Source organism: Canis aureus, chromosome 1 (genome assembly GCF_053574225.1).
Source record: "Canis aureus isolate CA01 chromosome 1, VMU_Caureus_v.1.0, whole genome shotgun sequence".
NCBI lineage: Eukaryota > Metazoa > Chordata > Mammalia > Carnivora > Canidae > Canis > Canis aureus.
Window position 1 is genome coordinate 36,578,256 of NC_135611.1, and position 23,118 is coordinate 36,601,373.

The 23,118-nt window shown below is 37.6% G+C and overlaps 1 protein-coding gene across 11 annotated transcripts in view; it reads left to right on the forward strand.

Moving 5' to 3' along the window:
- The window catches only part of UTRN (utrophin), a 505,421-nt gene that overhangs the window by 351,633 nt on the left and 130,670 nt on the right, over positions 1 to 23,118 (forward strand). For all 11 annotated transcript variants that reach the window (XM_077895925.1, XM_077895964.1, XM_077895934.1 and 8 more), the window contains one exon: positions 10,546 to 10,702. In XM_077895925.1, coding sequence (XP_077752051.1) covers positions 10,546 to 10,702 — 157 coding nt within the window. The remainder of the gene's footprint in view (positions 1 to 10,545; positions 10,703 to 23,118) is intronic.

The window sequence follows — 23,118 nt, forward strand, 5'->3', positions numbered from 1 at the left end:
CCCAATGGATATGAGTTTACAGGAAACTGAGAAGGTGCTACTGAGCAAAGATCAAAAAGAGGGGGGCACCTTGGTGGCTCAGTGGTTGAGCATCTACCTTTGGCTCAGGGCGTGATCCCGGGGTCCTGAGCATGCTTCTCCTTCTGCCTGTGTCTTTGCCTCTTTCTGGGTCTCTCATGAATAAATAAATAGAATATATTTTTTAAAAAAAGATCCTAAAGAGGAATGCTGGTAGAAAGACCTAGATCTTGGAGTACCTGGGTGGTTCAGTTGGTTGAGCATCTGACTCTTGATTTCAGCTCAGGTCATGATCTCAGGGTTGTGAGATGGAGCTGTGCATTGGGTTCTGTGCTCAGCTCAGAGTTTGCTTGTCCCTCTCCCTCCTTCTGCTCACAGACTCTCTTTCCCTTTCTCTCAAATAAATAAAACCTAAACAAGCAACAAAAACACAAAGAAAGACCCAGATCTTACATCTGGGTCAGTTTCTTTTAAGGTTCAGAAACTGTATGATGTATTGAAAAGTGTACAACCTTAAACAAAATGATCGTAAGTTGGATTCTTTGACTTTGCTGTTTACTTACTGATCTTAGACAAGTCCCTCAGTTTCCCTGAGCTATAGCTTTCTCATTCACACAATCAAGATATAAATATTTAATCCATAGGATTGCTGTGAAGATTGAATGGGATAATCTGGTAGTTCCTTCACCTACATAAAGGTTGTCTAATATAGTATCTAGTTTGTTTTTGTTTTTGTTTAAATATAAAGGGGCTCAGTGGATCTGCTTCATCTGGCTTCTGGATTTTGTAGAATCAGCATCTAGAGAGTAGAAATCTTTCGTGATTATTTATTGTGAATAAACTTTAAAAAAAATTTCTTTCTAAAGAGGTGTCCTGAAAGGTTTTATTCTTTGGCATCTCGTAGAGGGAGATTCACACTTCTTTTTACCCTTAAGGGAAGGGGGTAATTTATCATGACCATGGCAGCCCCTTTGTAAAGATCCTCTTGGAAATTATGTCAACATCAGCCAACTACTTTTTTTGATGAGAGGAAAATTTGGGAGTATTGCATAGTGAGAGAATATACTTATGCTTATTTTAAGAATGAAATATCAAGGGATGCCTGGGTGGTTCTGTGGTTGAGCATCTGCCTTTGGCTCAGGTCGTGATCCTGGGGTCCTGGGATCAAGTCCACAACAGGCTCCTCACAGGGGGCCAGCTTCTCCCTCTGCCTTTCTCTCTCTCTGTCTCATGAATAAATAAATAAAATCTTAAAAAAATTAAAGGATTGAAATTTCAACTGGCCAAATCCCATTGAGTTGTAACTTTCTGTTCCTCAGAAATAAAAATAAATAAAGTGATTTAAAATGTTAATTCAGTGAAAAACATTCACTGAGGTCCTAGCAAAACCAACATCTGATCTAACAAGTAAAAAGTTACAGTGTTGGCCCTGGGAAGGATTGTGTGTGTGGTGCTGGAATTTTGATACTTTGGAGGATGAATTCTGTAGGAAGGAGAGTTTATTGAAGGCTTACATCATAAAGAGATAATTCCAAATGGAAAGCTACAGACAAAAAACATCTTTGATCTTCCACAGATGCTATTCCTAAGCCAATCAAGTCACATTTTTTTCTGACCTGAAAAGAAAAATCTCATAAACTTGCAATAGTATCTTTAAAAAAAAAAAGATTTATTCATTTATTTGACACAGAGCACAAGCAGGGGAAGCAGCAGAGGGAGAAGGAGAAGCAGGTCTCCCACTGAGTGTGGAGGCCAACACTGGACTCTATCCCAGGACCCTGGAATCATGACCTGAGCCCAAGGCAAATGCTTACCTGACTGAGCCACCCAGGCACCCTGTTGCAATATTATCTAATAAATAAATTAATATTATTTTTAGAATATGGGAGAGTAAACTTTTGCTGGTAGATTTCTACATCAAGATAGATCACATATTCCAGTAAAGTGTGTGTGTGTGTGTGTGTGTGTGTGTGTGTGTGTGTTTAAGATTTTATTTATTTATTCATGAGAGACACAGAGAGAGAGGCAGAGACACAGGCAGAGGGAGAAGCACGCTCCATGCAGGGAGCCTGACTTGGGACTCGATCCCAGGTCTCCAGGATCACACCCCAGGCTGCAGGCGGCACCAAACCGCTGCACCACCAGGGCTGCCCAAAGTGTGTGTTTTTTAAGTTTAAAATTTTTTAAATTTAAATTCTAGTTAGTTCATATGCAATTCAGTCTTGGTTCAGAAGTAGAGTTCAGTGGCTCATCCTTTACATATAACACCCAGTGCTCATCATGGGCTCCCCATGCTCCCCTTAGTACTCATAACCTATCCCATCCCCCACCTCCCTCGCTCCATCAATCCCCAATTTGTTCTCTAGAGTTAAGAGTCTCTCATGATTTGTTTCCCTCTCTCTCTCTCTCTCTTTTCCCCCTTCCTGAATGTTAATTGGTTCGTAAAGTGTGTTATTAATGTGATTAGAATTAAAAGAATTTTTAGCCTCATTACCGACCTCTGGAGATTCAGGCATTTATTCAAGCAGTTAATAAGAACAAACTTCTGTGTTTAAGGCATTGCAAATAATAAACAAGACATGCTGCCTGTCCTAGCAGGCTCACAGGTCTATCCAGGTTAAGGTGGGTTCAATGAAGGGTGGTTACTTTCTCTTCAGATGATTATCAAAGGCTTCATGAAAGAGCCATTCACTAAGCTGAGCCTCAAAGGGTGTATATTCTCCAGATGGACTGTAAACCCTGGAGAAGGACATGTAAATAGGAGGCTTGACATAATACTGTTTTCACAGAATAGTGAAGAAGTTCAATCTGTCTGAGACTAGAGTTTTCTGTGGGTATGGAGGGGAAAGATTGTGGCCAGAAAAAAAGGTGGAGAGGTGAGACACACTCATGGAACAGCTGTGTGCACCATGTTAATTCCTCTAGTAATAGAATTTGAAAACTCTTAGGTGACATGATTAAATGTGAGCTTTGGAAAGATCCCTCCCACATGCCCATGGAGGATGCTTTATTCAATAGTGTAGTTCCGAAGACAAGGAGAGCTGCTAACAGATCTCTTCAGTATCCAGGAATGGAAAGACATAAGTACTCAGTTCACGTTATTGAGACACTAAGTGAGATATCTAGAAACAAATTGCCAGTAGCCATTGGATGGACATCTCTTTGAAAGAGAGCTGTAGGCCACATAAAGAAATGGTGAGATGAGGAGTACCTAGATGGAGGTGGCAGGCAAGGCACTGTGAGTAGGCAAGAGGGCACAGCAAAGAATCCCAGGAAACCCTATTATATCAGGAATAGGTGAAGGAAAGGAAAGCCAGCAAAGGAACCTGAGAAGTGGGTGGCTCTGAGGAGAGGAGAACCAGGAGTGTTGTCAAGAGCTGAGAGAAGAAGGTTTTTCCAAGGGAGAGGTGTGGTTGGTGGTACCAGCCCCTCAGGAGGTACAGCAAGATCAGGATGACAGAGGCCAGGCGCAATGGGAAGAGCTTTGGTGACTGCTGGGACAGAGATTTGGTTGAGGTGAAAATCTGATTTCAGAGGAACCAAAGGTCAGAATGGGAAGTGGAGAAGTGGAAACAGAACTAGTCTACATAGTCTCATTTTCTCAAATAACTGTTATAAAGGGAAGAAGCGAGAGACAACACATTGCTGTAACTATGTTATGACACATAACAGCATTATAAATGTATAAGAACTGGAAGCCTAGATCTATACCTGTATTGACTTGTGTATGTTTTTTTTTTTTAAGATTTATTTATTTATTCATGAGAGAGAGAGAGAGAGAGAGAGAGGCAGAGACACAGGCAGAGAGAGAAGCAGGCTCCATGCAGAGAGCCTGATGTGGGACTCAATCCTGGGACTCCAGGATCACACCCTGGGCCAAAGGCAGGTGCCAAACCGCTGAGCCACTCAGGCATCTCTTGTGTATGTTTTCATATAGATCAGATATGCTTCACTAAATAAGTGAGTGATACATTCTTCATTATTAACTTCAAAAAATGGGCAAAACAAATTATCTTAACATTCATTCTTATTTGGGTATTTATAAAATATGTATACTTCTTTATACAAATATATATCAATTTGTAACTCTATGTGGTGATGGATATTAACTAGACATATTGTGGTGATCATTTGGCAATACACACCTATATTGAATCATTGTGTTGTCCACCTGAAAGTGATAGAATATTATGTGGTAATAATATCTTAATTAAAAGAAAGATAAAACAGTTTATTATACTCAGCAATAGGCCCTCATATAGGAAGCATACCTCAAAGAGCAGTGGTACAGGATGGTGTTTAGTAGTGTTAATGCTATGGAGCTGTACTGCCTAGGTTCAGAAACCGGCTTTGCCACTCAGCAGCTGTGCCACTATGGACAGGTTGTATGTCCCTTCCGTGCATTCTGTATTTCAGATTTATTGAATATTCATATGCCGGACCTACACAAAGTGTTTTACAGACATTACTTCCTTTGACTATGGTGTGGTCATTGGACCACTGTGTAATAATCTGTGGCTCAGTACCTTGGGTTCATATCTTAAATATTTTTTTGCACTCCTTTTGGATAACTTTGATTAGACTTTTAAATACTGAAGTCCAGTGTGCAAAATATTCTTTGCAATCTACAAATTATACTCACAAGTATATATTTCACTTAGACTGATAGAAGAGACAATAGCTAATGATTTGAAATGTCAGCTAGAAGATAGCCTCTTAGGGAATTTGACAATATTTTTTACTCTCTGGAAAAATGTGATCGGAAATAAATTCAGTAATATGAATGACATGGCTTAACTTTTTATGTTAGATTTATTTAATTTAGGACTATGTTAATTAAATATCCACTTATCAGCTTAATGATGTTTAATATAGATTCTTATTAACATATGGTTTCAAAGGCCAGTGAAATTGTCAACTCTAATGAAAACAGAGTTCAAAGATAAAATTCTATCTTTCCTTTCTTTTATGAGCCTCTTAAAAATTCAGGGAACCCTTTTAAGAGCCCTGAGAGAAGATTAACCTTTAACATCATGATTACATCTAATGTTATCACATCTTACAATGTCATTGACACCACTTTTAGCTTTAGCCAGTTGATTTTGCTAACCATATTGTAAAACTACTAAAATTTCCTTATCTCAAGTCGAACAGAGAAAGATTCTGTTCCTCTCTTCTTTCTTTTTTCCCATCTGGTTCAGCACTTTCTGATAGAACTTTCTGAGAAAGTGGAAGTGTTCTGTCTCTATACTGTTCAGTGTGATGGCCACTAGCCACATGTGGCATATTGAGTGCTTGAAATGTGGGTAGTGCAACTGATAATGTGAATTTCAAATTTTATTTAATTAACTTCAGCTTAAATGGAAATCACTACATGTTGTTGGTGGCTGCCATATTGGAAGCATAGCTTTGGTGTTCTTTTCAACACAGACTGAATTCCCTTTTTCTCCTAGTCATCTTAACTCCCTTTCTCGGAGCAAGAATAACTCCTACTGTAACTGGTTATTCTTGCACTAATAAGGGTATTGTCTTTCATTATAACTAGATTTATAATCTATGGGTTTTACCACAAATTAAAAATAAATTTCATTTGTCATAAAAATGCCAAATTGGACATTTACTTATGTGTGTTCCTTACATGATAGAGGATAGTATGTATTTGTTCCCCTTAATTTGGGTCATTGTATTCTTTGGTAGACCTACTTTGCAAATGTATCTTCACTTGTCTATAAATATGTCTGGGCAGTTTTTTCTGGCCTCTTTAAATGCTGTCCATAATGAAAGCAGTGAAGTGGAAACAGTTTAGACTTCAGTTTGAATCCCAAATTCTGTCCTTGAGCAAGTTTTTTTCTTCTCCGAATTGTGGTTCCTGCAGAGAACTGTTGTTAAATTTCTTATATCAGAGTATATTTGGCTAACTTGTCTTTCTCCTAATCTGACCCCAGGACTTTTTATTTCTGAAATCATGTAGTGCCTGGTATCAGTGCGAGTGCTCCATAGACGTCTGTAGTGAATAAATGGAAAGCTAGATTTTATTTTTATAAATGCCCCTGCTTACTCATACTGTTTGTTCTCTGTTTTCATATCTATACATTGGGAGAAGGAATAAAGACTTCTTTGAAGAAACATTGAAAAGTAGAGGATTTTGTGATTGATTGATTTTAGATAGAGATTGTGAGCAGGGACAGGGCAGAAGGAGAGGGTGAGAGAGAGTCTCCAGCAGGCTCCACTCTCAGCTTGACTCAGGGCTCAATCTCATAGCCCTGAGATCAGTCATGACCTGAGCTGAAATCAAGAGTGGGACATTTAACCTGCTGAGCCATCCAGGTGCCCCAAGGCTTTTGTGATTTAAAAACACATATTAATTTAGCGTTTCCTCCATATTATATTTGAATGGTAGAGTATCATTTGTGTGGATCCTTACCTTCTAAGAAGTTTTCACATTATATATATTTTTTTAATTTTTAAAAAATTTTTAATTTACTTATGATAGTCACAGAGAGAGAGAGAGAGAGAGAGGCAGAGACACAGGCAGAGGGAGAAGCAGGCTCCATGCATCGGGAGCCCGACGTGGGATTCGATCCCGGGTCTCCAGGATCGCGCCCTGGGCCAAAGGCAGGCGCTAAACCGCTGCGCCACCCAGGGATCCCCCACATTATATATTTTTAAAAATAGTTGGTTACTTAAAAATGTTTAGAGACTTGTAAAATAAACGATTCAGTGTAATGAGAGCTAACTTGTGTAAACCCTGTTCTGTAGTAGACATCATCCTAAGTTGATACATTCAGTGAAGGTACCTCTAGTTTTGCACATGTCAAGCACCCAATGAATAAACTGAAACAAGTGAGAATTAGGCTAATAAGTCAGTTATGCAGAATGTGAGTGCCCGCAGATAGGAGTTAAAGAAATGTTTTAAGGTAGGGCACCTGGGTGGCTCAGTGGTTGAGTGTCTGCACTCAACAAGTATTTTTCCATTGAGCACATTAGGTGGTATTCCAGCAATAGACATTCAACAATATCCTAAGTCCTTGTTTAAGAGTTCATAATGCTCTCAGAGGAACGATTTGATCTCTAGTTCATAAAATAATGACCATGGTCTATCAGCCAATATTCTTGGCTAAAAATAAATAAATAAATAAAAATGAAGTTCTGCATATCTCTAAAATACCACATACTAGCATTTAGTCACATACAAAAGGCCAGTTGTTGAGTCCAGGTCATGATCCCAGGATCCTCAACCTATGTCTCTGCCTCTGTGTCTGTGTGTCTCATGAATAAATAAATAAAATATTTAAAAAAAAAGAAAAACGTTTATAAGATTCTGAAAATTTGATGACTGACTGGTCATCCGTAGTTGTGGGGAAGGGAAAGCTTTAAAATGTTTAGAGTAAAACTGAGAAAGTACAGTACACCAAAAACAACTTTAAGTTTTCTACGTGCAAAGCATTCAACCCGGTGCCCAAGAAAAGGCTTTCATCTTAAAAGATGAAAGAATTGAATTGAAACGAGAACACTGAAGGCTACTATGGAAGCATGCATGTATTTGGGCATATGGTAGTAATCCACTGAACACACAGAATCTATTGGAGAATAACCAGAACAGATTTTCCAGGCAATGACTCTGGCACATCAGCTTGCTTTTTATGTTGGAAGAAGGAAGATGCAGAGAAGTACGGACACTAGTATTATCTCATTTATTTCCAAGTCACTTCAGTACTCTCTATAAAAAGCATTGTCTTCATCTTTATGAACATAGAGTCCTTCAGGTGCTGAATGCAGTAGATTTCAGTGATCAATTTCATTATTTTATGCAGTCGAAAGAGTTAATTACATTGGGGAAAAATTTGCATGCTCTTCACTGGATGAGTGTGTGTAACTGGATTTCAAAGGAATGTAACGTCCGATTTAGTTATTGATTAGAGTCAAACTGCAGATACTGAAGAAGCAGGATCAAATAATCTAAAAAAGGAGGTCAGGGTATATGCCTAAATGTTTTGCACACAGACACTCAAGCGCATCTTGATCGACTAAAGGCCTCTGATGTCATTCTTTTTTGCATTTAAAAATATTAGAAAGAGGGCAGCCCAGGTGGCTCAGCGGTTTAGCGCCCCCTTCACCCCAGGACATGATTGTGGAGACCCGAGATCCAGTCCTGCATCAGGCTTTCTGCATGGAGCCTGTTTCTCCCTCTGCCTGTGTCGCTGCCTCTCTCTCTCTCTCTCTCTCTCTCTGTGTGTGTCTCTCATTAATAAATAAATAAAATATTTAAAAAAATACTAGAGAGAAATTGCAGCACCTTAGTGGAATATATTTATGGCAAAATAATTTGTAACCGGCAGAGTTTTCAGTTAATATAATTGAAATTATTTGGTTCTGCTCTGTGACAAGTAAAATTACTGTTTATCACAGATAGGTAATTATATATTTGGCCTAAAATTAATCAATATGAACACAGAAAAGCTGGCACTCAGGCAGAATCTGGATCTCATTAAAGCAAAATTTTGTAAAGTGAGGTCAGTCATAGCACCTGTAGAGTGAATAGAAAAGATTATAAATGCTAGAGAATATAACAAACTTTTTAATTGTACAATTCTCAAAGAATTATAAAATACCTCAAACTTCTTTCTGTATTTACAAATTATTTTTTATTATTTCATATTGAGTTCTTTTGAATAAGACATAGAATTTTAGGGTTTGAATAGTTTGTTTTATATTAGCCAGCTGACAATGGAGCTATAAATAGATTGCAGGACAACTGGCCTTTTGTATGTGACTAAATGCTAGTATGTGGTATTTTAGAGATATGCAGAACTCCATTTTTATTTATTTATTTTTTTTAGCCAAGAATATTGGCTGATAGACCATGGTCATTATTTTATGAACTAGAGATCAAATCGTTCCTCTGAGAGCATTATGAACTCTTAAACAAGGACTTAGGATATTGTTGAATGTCTATTGCTGGAATACCACCTAATGTGCTCAATGGAAAAATACTTGTTTGAATTAACTATAGTGGAGCTATCAGCTCCGCTGATAGGGCTGAGGGACAGTAGTGGCTGTCCCTTGTTGATTCGTCTATTACTCAGAGGAGGAGCAGTTTTGTGGAAGAGGGGATCCTAATGCCAATGTCAAGGTCACAGCTAACTGAGAGGATGTGAAGCCTGGACAACAGAGGTTTCTTGCACCTGAGGTTGCCCCAAATGAATCATCTTTTGCCATCATTGGCTTTAGTCTTTGGAAGCCAGTGTGTAACAAACCTAAGATCTGTTTCCATCATCCCTCCACCTCTCATTCTGAAAGATCAAGCACACTTAAGTCCACATTCACCATCTGCCCACTGGGGTGGTACAGGGTTGGGTAAACACTGACTCTTGCAGTGCATGGAGTTATTGATCTGATCTCTCCTTTCAATTCCAGCCCATGAAGTGTAGGCTTGAGGCTGGGTATGTGCCCTTTCTTTAGGGCCCCAGATTTGTGCTTTTATTTTCATTTCTATTCTCAAGAGCTTTTACTCTTATTGGAATCTTCATCAGATAAAATTGTATTTCTGAAGCATGGTTTCCTGATTATAAAGTTCATAATTTAAGAATCTGAAGATACTTTTCTGTTCTAAAAGCAGAAATTGTTACTGAAAAAGACCTCACCTTTAAACCAGAGTATGAAGTACTGTAATCAATGGTTTTTGCCCAGTTGTTTTGTATTCCCAGTAGACATTTGTCACTGGACACCAATCAGCTTGAAGCCAAATAGCGTTCTAGCTGAGCAATGGGTGATTGCTTCCCAACTTTGAGGTGAATGCTGGTGATATTCTGCTTTCAGTAATTTATTGAGTTCTAAGGGAAATTAAGATATTAGTAATTATTTACTGTGTTTTCTGTAGTTACCCCATCTAGTATGTATCTTTCTAAACATGTTATATGCATATAGTTGCTTCTTTTCCTCTCTCTACCCCTCTTTCTTCATGTATATGGATGAAAGGAGAAAAAATTATATTTGAGTATGTATATATACTTACATAAGCTACTGAAATTTGCTTTTATAATTTTATATTTTATCACAGACATTCTTGAAAGCCTCATATTTATGCTTTTGTGGAGTGTAGTTACCTATTGTAAATTTTGATAGATATTACCAGCATATCTGCATATTTCATCTTCAAATTAACTGTTTCTTACGGGATCTTTTCTTTTTCATTTATTTTATATTTTTTTAAAAGATTTTATTTATTTATTCATGAGAGACACAGAGGGAGAGGCAGAGACATATGCTGAGGGAGAAGCAAGGTCCCTGCGGGGAGCCTGATGTAGGACTTGATCCCAGAATCCTGGGATCACATCCTGAGACAAAGGCAGATGCTCAACCACTAAGCCACCCAGGTGCCTTGATTTCTTTTTATTAAAAAAGAGTCCGGCTCTCTTGGATGTGAACATTAGTTGGTCATACAAGATTATGAGCCTAAGGGAAGATACATAATTTTTTTTAACACAGTTCAAGTTTCTAAATGTGGTCAGTGCTGTCTCTCAACAGGGCCCATTTGGAGGCCAGTGCTGAGAAGTGGAACAGGTTGCTGACATCCTTAGAAGAACTGATCAAATGGCTGAATATTAAAGATGAAGAGCTTCAAAATCAAATGCCCATTGGAGGGGATGTCCCAGCCTTACAGCTCCAGTATGATCACTGTAAAGTAAGTTGACTGCATATGGTGGGGACCTTTCCTATTTTTTTTTTATTTTGGCAAAGTAAATACTCAAAATTTAAGATTAATATCTGAGTTGAAGCAATCAGCACAGAATTTCACTCCCAACCCCCCATTTCTTTTATTTATAGATTTAATTTATTTATTTGAAAGGGGGTGGGGAGGGCAGAAGGAGAGGGAGAGAATGCTTAAGCAGACCTCTGCTGAGCATGGAGCCTGTTGCAGGATTTGGTCCCATGACCCCGAGATCATGTCCTGAGCTGAAACCAAGAGTTGAACCTGAGCTGAAGCCAACCCAGGTGTCCCTATACCTGCTGTTTCTAATTGTCAGTATTTAGACACTTAATTTAAGTTGCATGCATTGCTTCCATTTGTTTGTAATTAATTAGTCTCTTCGTATTTAATTAATTTTTTTCCCAAAGATTACAGATCTCTAAAGCCTTGTACTGCTTTTAATGTTTCATGACATTTATCTAACTTTCTAAATAGATTTTAAAATATTAATATATTCTATTGCAGAATTTTTTTACTGTAAGTCTTAAATTCAGAAGGCATAGTTAAAAAGAATTACAAACTATTGTGTTCATAATAAATGGAAGTAAAAAAAATAAGGACCTATAGAAGTAGAGTATAGAATAAAGTCTTAAAGCAAGTGAGGGTGAGTATTTAGATCATTTTATAGGTTTTATTTTTCTAGACTTAGACCTTTTTTTGAGTTACATTTTTATTCTGCTCAAATTTCTGTCTCTATGCAAATTTGTATTTTTACTCTGAGAAGTAGATATGCTGAAATGTTACCAAACTGACACATTAAGTCTTAGGTCTTTGTGTTATTTAGAGTCTGACTTATTAATTTTACATTCGTTTATTTAATATTCCTTCATGCCCATTTTCTTATGTACTACACATTGGCTTGTATTGTTATACAACTTTTTACTCTTCACATGCATGTTCTCTTTCTAAATCTGTACATTTTAATATGATGTTAGAATTCTGTTTCCTTTGGAAAAGTGATGAACACTAATGCATGCATCTTCTAAAGGAAGAAAGGAAGAGGTCATCTAGGTAATAAGTTTGCTTCAAAATGATAAGAGTTTGAAATTTATTTTACTTTGGATCCCTGTTGACTAGGTTATTCAAATTATCATTTGGGTAAATTTTCTCTTTCTACTTGAGAAGAAACTGATAGAGAAATAGTTCTAAGATAAGAAAAAAGAAAACCCTGTGGAATATAACATGCAAAAGAACAACAGCAAACCATGATAGAAGATTTTAAATCACTGATTTAGGAAAATCACAGTTCTCCCTTTTTTTCAGCTTTTTCTTCTATTGATTATTCATAGACCTTTTTTGTGGATTCAGTGATGAAATAGAATAATACAAAGCTCTTCTAATAGAAGTGCTCTGTTAAGGAATAAAATCTGCTTGTGACCATCTTCAACTAGTTTTGGTTAAAACCTCAATTCTTGAGGCATGAAATGATTTTCCTCTTCTGGCCTTAGCAAGTAAAGTGCACATCAGTGTTTCCAGTAAGTGCTGGCTATGTTTTTCTAAGTCCTCCTACCAGCAAGGTCAGCCTATTTTAGACCGTGTTTCACTTAGAGTCTTAGAATGCAGTTGCTCTGCACCAACCATTTTGGCCTGGGCATTTAGATAATAAAGATAATGCTGATAATGATACTGATGATAATACTGGTTCATTCATTCAGCAAATATTTATTGAGTGTGTAATATGCACCAGGCACTATTCTAGGCATTGGTGAGTCAATGAACAAAATAAAGCTCTTGCCAGATTGCAAGTAGTAAGAGACAGACACTAGACAAGCAATAAATACATAATATGTCCCATGGTAATAAGTGCCATGAAAAAGGTAAAGCAAGGTCAAGGGGAGACAGAGGGATGGGAGAGTATAAACAGCAGAGGTGATGTTTTATGTGGAGAAGGTCAGAAAAGTGCCATAAATGGGGTGTTTTTTGAGAAGAGAACCAATGTAAATGTGATGCAGTAAATAATGCTACTCCCTTTGGAAGATACCATCAGAAAAGGGGACAGAAACACATGAGCTATAGAGATTTCCATGTTCTAGTCATATTTGAGGAATAGCATGGATACCAGTGTTGTTGAAACAATTCAGCCAAATAAGAGGTAGGAGGTGAGGTTGGGGTAGAGGCAGGGGCAAGGGGCTTAAATCACATAGATACTTGAAAGTCCTTTGTAAGGACTTGGCTTTTACTCCAAGTGAGATGGGAAACCATTGAAGGTTTTGATAATTATACTGCTGTGATATGACTTACATTATATAATAATTATAGGTGAAATTATGAAGAATAAATTATAGAGGAGTTCAGAAGTGTATTTCAGTAATCTAAATGGGGGATAATGATGACTTGAACAAAGGTATAAAGGTGGAGGTAGAAGTAACTGGTTTCTGAATATATTTGGGAAGAACCAACAGGATGTGCTAATGGATTGGATATGTGGAATATAAGAGAAAGAGAAGGGCTTATAGTGACAGGAATCTAAGGTTTTAGGACTAAGCAAATGGGGCCAGTACCTGGAAACAGAATGTGGAATCAGATAATGGTTTTATAAGGAGAAGGACAAATTCAATTTGTTTCTCTGCTAATGGGAATGATCTTGTAAAGTGGGAGAGTACCACGTAGGGGATGGGATGGGATCCAGTGTAAAAGTGCAACAGTTGATCTTGGGTAGGAGGATAAAGAGTTCATCTGTTCTAACAGAAAGGTAGGTTTGTAGATTTGCATTTGACAATCATTAGATTCTCTTTTTGATTGCCTCTGCTTTCTCAATGAAATAAGGAGCAAGGTCATCAACTGAAGATGAGAAGAAGGAAGACGATTTGGAGATTTGGGGGAGAGAAGTGGCAGGAAATGTAGTCTAGAAATGGGTGAGTTAAACTAGGAATGTACAGAAGACCACAGGACATTCTGGAGAGCCCACTTGAGGTCACTGCTCATAAATTTAAAGTGAGAAAGGCCAATGTGAATGTTTTTCTTCACCCATGTTGAGTTGCTTTACTGAAGATGAGGAGTGCATTGAAAAGTTGAATTGAACCAAGCATATATAATGGAGTAAGAGAGAGGCAAGGGAGTTACAGAAATAAAAGAGACCTATAATAATGAATGCATGTGACATTGAGACCGGGTAAAGGAAGATATGAGGATCTCAGAGATGAGGGACAGACAATAAAATGATGTTAGAAGTCAATGAATGGGATACAGCAGTGGAGCTAAGAAATCATTCATATTGGGGAACTGGGGAGGGGTACAAACTATAAAGAAAGCTGGTTGTGGCCAGAGAAGGGATACTAGAAATTGAGTTTGTGGAGGGATGCATTTATTGTTAATGACAACTTCTAATGTCTTTTTGTGAGAGTGAGTTGCACAGGTAGGGTGGAGAACACAGTTCTTTGGGAGGAGTGGATAAGGAGCTGAGAGGCTGGGTTAGCTACAGGGACAGTAAAATCACCATGACCAGGAGAGAGACCCTGATGGCAAAATGGGGATTATGAGGAGGAAGGGTGATGGTGGTATAGGCTGGGATTAGTATAGTTGGAAAAATGATATCTTCACATTCCTTTTATCTTTTGAGTCTTACAACTATGCACAATACCCTTGGTTGCGGCCGAGAGAGAGGAATAGTGTAAGTTGGATATAGTTGAGCACATTTCTAAATGTCTTAGTGCCTTCTAGTAGACTTTTGGGTTACTGTTACATCTTTATCACAGTTGCCATCACTTGGCACATTGTGCATAATCCTGACTACTGTTGAAGGATGTTCTTCATCCTGAAGGATGTTCAGTAAGTAGGACTTATCAATAGTTTTCATTTAATAGTCTGTACTTTGAGTTTTATATGAATAGCAGGGATTGAGTCTCTGAGTATGGGGCCAGGTGGTTTCTCACCTCATTGTTACACCCTCATTGTTAGAATAATCCTTTGTGGAGTTTCGTATTGATTATAGGTTCTAGAATATGATACTTTATTGTGATCTATTATGGTCTGCCTTCTAATTTATCAGTGATAAAAACTAAACTAAAACTATAGGCTGCCTTATAGACTGCTAACTCTGGGAAACGAACTAGGGGTGGTAGAAGGGGAGGAGGGCGGGGGGTGGGAGTGAATGGGTGACGGGCACTGGGTGTTATTCTGTATGTTAGTAAATTGAACACCAATAAAAAATAAATTAAAAAAAAAGAAAAAGAAAAAAAAATCATATATTATTAATGTTTTGACCCGTTTCATATTTAACTCTGAAAACTAAGCAGGCTCTTACGCCAGAAATAAATCATGAAAGAGATTTCCAAGTAGAGTTTGTGGAGGTGTGTAATCGTTTGTGGGAGCCACCATAACAAAGCACCATTGATTGAGTGACATAAAAGAAATAAATCTTCTCACAGTTCTGGAGGTTCAAAGTCCGAGATCAAGGTGTCTGCAGGGTTGATTTTTTTCTGAGGCTTCTCTCCTTGTCTTGTGGGTGGCTATCGTTTCCCTGTGTCTTCAGATGGCCTTTCCTCTGTACCTGTTTTTAAAGCCGCTCAAAATACCCTCTTTTAATAAGGACATCAGTCTTAATGACCCATCCTAGTGACCTCATTTTTACTTAACTACTTCTTTAAAGACCCCATTTCCAAATATAGTCACATTTTGTCAAAAGCAAACTTCTTTGCCAACTGTCAAGTATCATGTTTCTAATCACTATAAATTATTACCATGAGGGCAAATCACTATGCCTCAGTACTAGTAGAGCAATATTTAAAGATGTGACGCTATCTGCAATTATTTACCTTTCTTACTAAACTTTGCCAATCATAATCATTGAGTAGTCTAACTGTAGTTGAATCTCCGACTTGCCAATGTTCTAACTTAACTATAATTCTGTATTTTGTCTCTAATCTTTCCTTAAATTTAAAATCCTTTTGGATGTACATGTGGTTACAGTGTTTCAGGGCAGCTTTTTCTTTCCTGTGTCCCTAGAGATGTCTTATCCCCCTGCCTTCAGATTCTTTTTATCAGGAAAAAAATACTTATTTAGAATTAGAATTAGGAATGATTAAAATTGAAAGAAGCCCATGAAATAGTTTAGTCCAATCCCCTTATTAATAGTGGAAGAAAATGAGAGCCATGGTGTGTTTTGATGGAATCTGAGTTTTCATCCCTCTCTTCCTTTCTCACTTCCAACAAATCCTTATCATTTACCCTCATGTCGGACAGTTTCTGGGACACCAGAGAGACACAGATACACAGAAAAAATGCAGTCCCTGTCTGCATGGAGCTTGTAGTAAGGAGAGAGCCTGTGCCTGCCCTTCCTCAAATTTACAATGCCTGTTTCTTCCCTGTGTTATGAGAAATCATTTCCAGCAAGCAGTGGGGCTGAGCTGTGAACTAACTGCACATTGCTGTCCCAAATCTCTGGTTATATGCTTAACTATCCATTTCTCTAACCCCCAGCTTCAGTCCCTTGGTGATAATTCAAGCGTGCTGTCAGTTCTTGTACACTTTTATATCTGATCTTTTCTGTTTAAGGGATTCTATAACTGTCTTCAATTATAACTTATGATGTAGCTTTAAACAGAATAAAATAATTTTAAAAACTTTTTTCATAGGTATGTTTAGCATTAAATTTAGGTGCTTTTTAGTTTTGTCCATATTATAAACTGTATTTTTTCTAGCTTCTTGCTATATTTGGTCTTTAATTGTCATAATAAAGTTTTTAAAAAAAATCTCTGATTCTAAAGAACTCTTGCTTTATAACTTAAAGTATATAGTTAGAATCAAGCCTTAAATGGCTTGATACTAATATTAGGCAAGTTATCTTGAAATTTCCCTATAGAAAGAATGAGATTTTATATTTGATTTCTGACTTTCTCTTCTTGCTGATAGTTGTCTGAATTACTTTATTTTGAATAACACAGTACAATGTCACATAATGTGACATAATCTAATAATACTAAATTAGAATGTCTAGAGATTCCCGGATGGAATTTTTTTTTAAATGAAACAAAGAAATCTAACACTGATTTGTTTACCATTCTAGGAGATACAATCTCATAAATGCAAGTGTTGAATGTCATTGTATTCAAGTCTTTTAAAGATCAATTTAAAAAGCAATACCACATGTCTTTCTGTTGTGGACAAAACGAATACACATTCACAAGATGCATTAAAAACCACCTGTGCTGATGTCACACAAATTAGCACTTAAATTCTACATTAAAATTTCCAGTGACATCATATACAAAGTAAAAAACCAAAGCTATAGCTTAGGTGGATTGGGGATTACTGTATGCTAGAAGACCACCGTGTAATTTCAAAGCTACTTCCAGAGATGTCAAACTCTGATGTCAAAGAGTTACGTTAAGAATTTGAATAAAATAATTCTAAGTAGAAATCTGACGAACCGGGTATCTCTGGGTGGCTCAGCAGTTTAGCGCCTGCCTTCGGCCCAGGGCATGATCCTGGAGTCCTGGTAACGAGTCCCACATCAGGCTGCCAGCGTGGACCTGCTTCTCCTCTGCCTGTTTCTCTGCCTCTGTTTGTGTGTGTCTCTCTCATGAATAAATAAATAAAATATAAAAAAAAAGAAATCTGACTAACCTCTATCCTCAGCACTTTATAAAGTTGAGTGAAAATTTTTTTGGCTCTTCCCCTCTGGAGAATGGCATATTAGCCACTATTCTGAGGCACCTTATGCTGGGACTTCCTATACAAAGTTAGGGAACTAGCACCTGGGCTTAGGTAGACATGGTTTTAGTGCTCCTCTCCTGCATCACTAGGTCTGTGATCTAGCCTCTGTAGCCGATAGTCCCATCTCTTCAGTCCTGTTTCTGACCATCAGTATGTATAAACCACTTAGCATAGTAAATTCAGTAAGTGCTCAATAAGCAATGGCTGTTAGAGTTCTTCTTTGAACTAGGACTTATATATTTTCTAGTGTATTTTTCATTTAGTTGTTCAAAATGTCCAAATTTTAAATTTTTTCTCAGATTCATGATGTTTGGGCAACCATAAGTTTTGATGTCATAACTTACACTTATTATTTTAGCCTACTGGTGGCTTCAGAGATAATTTAGACTACTCAGGAAATGGGATGAAGTCATTGAAATGACATTTTTGAGAATTTATATAGGATAAGATATGAGTCTAGGGACTGCAAGATAATTTATATCTTGTTCTTAATAAAGAAAACAGCTTATCATGGAAAGGCCAAGCTCATGAGATGTGTCTGTATGCACTACTCTTATTAACTTATCAAAGGTTTATAGGCAAATGATAAATGTTTAACTATGAATCTAACTACCTTTAAAAGCAATATTTGAGGGGCAGCCCAGGTGGCTCAGCGGTTTAGCATTGCCTTTAGCCCAGGACCTGATCCTGGAGACCCGGGATCGAGTCCCATGTTAGGCTCCCTGCATGGAGCCTGCTTCTCCCTCTGCTTGTGTCTCTGTTCTCTCTCTCTCTCTCTCTCTCTTTCTCTCTCTCTCTCTGTCTGTCTCTCATGAATAAATAAAATCTTTAAAAAAGCAATATTTGAATGTTACTATAATCTCTAAGTAAAAAAAATATATATATATGATCTTACATTTGCATTTGCATGACCTTATCCTGAGTCCAGTCTGCTTTCACGGTCACAAATGACTATGGTTAGAGACCCTGGTATCTCAGATTTATGTGTGCAGTCACCTTGGATACTTGGAGGTTGGCTTATGGGAACTTACATACTCTCAAAGTCTTCTGGTTCCTATCTATATTTCTATATTCTAGATCTTTATATGTGCATCAGTGATTTAGTGATGCTTTTATATAACCATTCTTCAAAAATGGCAGTGCTAATCACTTTCCCACCCACCTACACTATTCACCGAATGCCTTATGTGTTGAAAACAATGTTAAATATACAAAGGGCAATAAGGCACAGCCTTTGCACTTCAGTGGCACATTTTAATAATTTCTATTCATAAAAGCTCTGTGCTTGTGGCTGTATCCAGATGGAATATTACATATTTAAATGTTTAGGGGACAGCTCTGAGACTTTTAGTTAGAATGGTACTGTAAAGTCATGCTTCAGACCACCTTGTCTGCTTAAAACCTAGCAATTATAGATAAAATGTAACAAAAAAAAAAAAAAAACCAGGAAACCAAGCATGGCAAAGATGGGCTCCAGAACATAGCAGACATTCCATAGACCAGAAACAGAGCAGAAAAGCAAAATAGTAGGGTTGATGCTGCTGGGGAAAAGTACGAGTCTTGGATGCTGAGCAAGCAGGAAGCCATAGTGCGGGCTCTGTTTAAAATTTCTCTCTTACACATTGAAATGAGTGTCTCCCAGATTGGCATTCTTTTCTCCTGTAAAATAAAAAAGGAATGTCCCAGGACCCAGTATTATATAGCATCAGTGTATTTTGGATACTTAATTAATACTCTGCTTATACTTTGGATATGTTGGATATTTTAACCAGTGAGTCAGAACATTGATAAATTTTCAGCAACAACAATAAGAAATACTTTGTTCGGTGCCTTAACAACATATGTGCATAGGCAGACCCATTAAATAATAATAAAAATTAGTAATATGTCTAAGGGTTCTGACAGTAAAGCATTTGGCACTGAGTCTGGTGCACAGTAAACAGTGCTGCATATTTCTTCACATAACTGCTGTGAGTCTGTCTTGACAGTTTAGATCATTTTTATTTTGTTTAAAATTGTCTAGGCTATATGAGTTATCTAAATAAAACCAAATTAATACCTACTATTTACCATGTAATACTGCCCAGCAGAAGTAACCCTATCCCCCCACCTCACTATCTAGGATTAACTTGTAAAATTAGTCACTTTCCAATCTTACCAGTATCAGTTTGTAAACAACACAATCATATTATTTTTTTTTCTTATATGGGTACGTATTTAATATCCTCAAATATCAAAATATTGCTACTTTAAAACATGTTTTTTAAAAAAAGTGTTTTTAATTTTTTTAGAACAAATGGATAGAGTTGAATTTTCCCATCAAATGACCCATATTTTTTGTACATTTTTAAAGTTTTATAGAAAATGAGGTCACTCATATGCAGCTTCACTTTCAAGAACGTGAGATTATCATTTAATCAAGAATTACTTAGAAAGTACTTACAGTGCATGTAGCATTGATTTGTGGGTTTATTTCAGTCACATACTTTAACATTGGATAAAATTGCAAATGCAGTGTTTACTACTCACTCTACACTTCATTTTCTACACAATGCAAATTCTAAGTTATAAAGGGAGCAGTAACCACCTTTCTCCAAAAGAATGCGTGATTGATTTTAGACAAGGAAACCAGGGGCACCTGGATGGCTCAGTGGTTGAGCGTCTGCCTTTGGCTCAGGACGTGATCTCAGGGTCCTGGGATCGAGTTCCACATTGGGCTTCCTGTAGGGAGCCTGCTTCTCCCTCTGCCCATGTCTCTGCCTCTCTCTGGGTCTCTCATGAATGAATAAATAAAATATTCAAAAATAAATAAATAAATAAATAAGTAAGGAAACCAAAAATAATTGAAAGTGTATAATTCTGGTATAATGTTTTATAGGTTGAGGTCCATTCCCTTAGGCCTTTCTATCCGTTACTTAACTCAATTTAATTTCTCTATTCAAGTCTCATTATATGGGCAGCCCCGGTGGTGCAGCAGTTTAGCGCTGCCTGCAGCCCAGGGTGTGATCCTGGAGACCCGGAATCCAGTCCCACATCGGGCTCCCTGCATGGAGCCTGCTTCTCCCTCTGCCTGTGTGTCTCTGCCCCCCCCCCCTCTGTCTCTCATGAATAAATAAATAAAGTCTTTAAAAAACAATCTCATTATATAAGAGTCAGAACATTTGGGTCTTTAACTGACTTGCTGAAATACATTTGCAAAGTTGTTTTCTTAACACAACAAATTCAAACATTGTCTTTAAATCAGCAACACCCCACCATGAAATTGAGGCTGTGTATGTGTAAGATCATTGTCCCTCTTAAAGTAATCTGAGATTCTACCTGCAAATCTGTAACTTCAAGGTCTTGCTGAGTGATGAAGTTACCCAATGTGGGAGATTGACCTTTTTCTAAAATTGATTAAATTAATTTCCAAGTTCCCCCTCCAGCCTTTGGCACCTCTGTTGACTTTCTTCCTATTAAATGCATAGCCCACCAAGGACTGTTACTTGTATTCATCCCTGAAGCAGCAGTTCTGGAAATGAGGCTACACCGAACTGCCGTAATCCATTTAGCTGTCTGCAGTTGATTTATCTCCTATGCCTGCTGGCTGTCATTGAGACTTTACCCCAAAGGGCAATGGAATATCCAAGTTTAGAGGGACAGGTAAGATAGCCTAATAGCTGGCATTGTCTAGTGGTGAAATTGAGAGTGGACAGCAAATGTAGCAGGAAGTAGAGGTATGGGAAACTAAGCAGTTACAGTCCACCCCCTGTTAATATAATAGCCCATTTCCAATGAACTGCCTCTAGATAGGTTTAGCCCAGTTTCATTTATCTGACAATTTATGTATCCATTCAACAAACTTCTATGTTCCTGCTATTTTCCCATACTTTGTTAGGCACTGGGCATGTATCACTTCAGAAGACTCATTTTGCTGTCACAGATTTCACCATCTGGCAGCAGGGACAGGCCTGAAAAAAGTTAACCGCATTCGGTACCAAAAGCACAGTAATGTGAACAGGAGCACACAGCCAGGGAGGCACAGATGAATCATGATTATCTGTGCTTGGGAAGATTGGGTAAGGCTTCACAGGAGAGAGTAGCCTTTGAGCTAAAAAGAGATCTCAGAATAAGAATTCACTAAAGAATGTTATCCAAACTCCTGGAGGGAAAATACTCCAAAGCAGTCATGGTATGACTTGGTGTATTCAATAGAACAAGAGGTGTTGCTTGCCTCCCTTTTCAGTTATACTTGAAAGAGAAAAAAAATACAAGTTCACCCTATATGGTGCCTGGTAAGAGTAGATATTGCCTATGTTTGCCTAGTGAGGAATACATTTGTGTGTGCGTATATTTTGAGAAGCTTAAGGAAGAATACTCTTTTATTACTGTGAGAAGCTGGAGGATTCCTGCCGTAGTTTTCACATTCATACTTGGTGTTCTGACTCAGGCATCACTTTTTATGTCAATGGGGTGGAACCAAAATGAATTTATATATTAAATGTTCATTTAGGAACATTAACCAAAACTTTTAAAGCTCTATGAAGGAGGGTTTTTTTTTATTTTGTCGGCATACTAATGAAAAGTAAGCCTGTTTTCTCTCCCTTTTCTCATGTAGTTTTATTAGTGCTATCAAATTTAATGACTCTTCTGCCCTTTTTTGCTGTCATACTATAATGACTTCAGATCCATATATGCTGATTTAGCTTTGAAAGCAAGTTGGGAAAAAAAAGTAAATTACATTCTAACAGATTCTCCTTACGTTTGTATCATTTATTTTTTTCTGCTTATATTCTCCGATAAGTAGTTAAATGTTTTTTTGAAACCAGAAGCTAGGGAAGCCTGCTGTACCAGCAGTACATGTATTTGTTATAGTTGAGATGCTTTGCCTCTGGGGCCAGCTTCATGGGTGTGTGTCCCATGCAATTACAGTCACATGAGGTCCACTCTTAGAAGGGCCCTGCACTTGGTTTAATGCTCTACTGCTGCCATCTTGAAATTCTTAGTAATATTTGAAGAAAGAGCTCCATGAATGACATAGTCAGACCTGCTGGCATTAAGAAAAACATTTAAGTTTTGACATACATAAAACGACACTTTTACCGTAATGAAAGCTCTTAAAACTTATTTCAAGCATTCTCTTTCTCAAGTAAGCCATCCTGAGCCTTTGCTCTCACATATATGCTCCTCATTATACCTTATACTGTCTCCATATGTTAGTGTCAGTGGAGTATAACCAGGGGTCTATTCTCAAACTTTCCTCTCCTGTCAGCTTACTAACCGTTGCTCTGTTTGACCTCTTTCCTTGACTCTTAGGATACCACTCTGTGCTGATTTTCTTCTCACCTCACTGGTAGTTCCTTCTCACCCTTCTTTGCTGGCCCTTTCTTGTTTCCTCAGCCTCCTAAAATTGGGATGCACCAGGGATCAGGAGATTCCAACTACTCCATACCCATTCCTTCCTGAACTCATCAGGTCCCTTGGTTTTATATGCCATCTATATGCCAATCACTGCCAAATTTACATCTTTTTACAGATCATCTCTATTGGGTATCTAAGAGACATCTTAAACTTAGTATGTCTAAACTGAATTTTTTGAACTTGCTACTCAAAATCATTCTACCTACTTTCCTCCCATTTCAGAGGAAAAAAATCTATTCTGGTTGCTTATATAAAAAATAATAATCACCTTCAATCCCATCTTTCTCTCATATTCC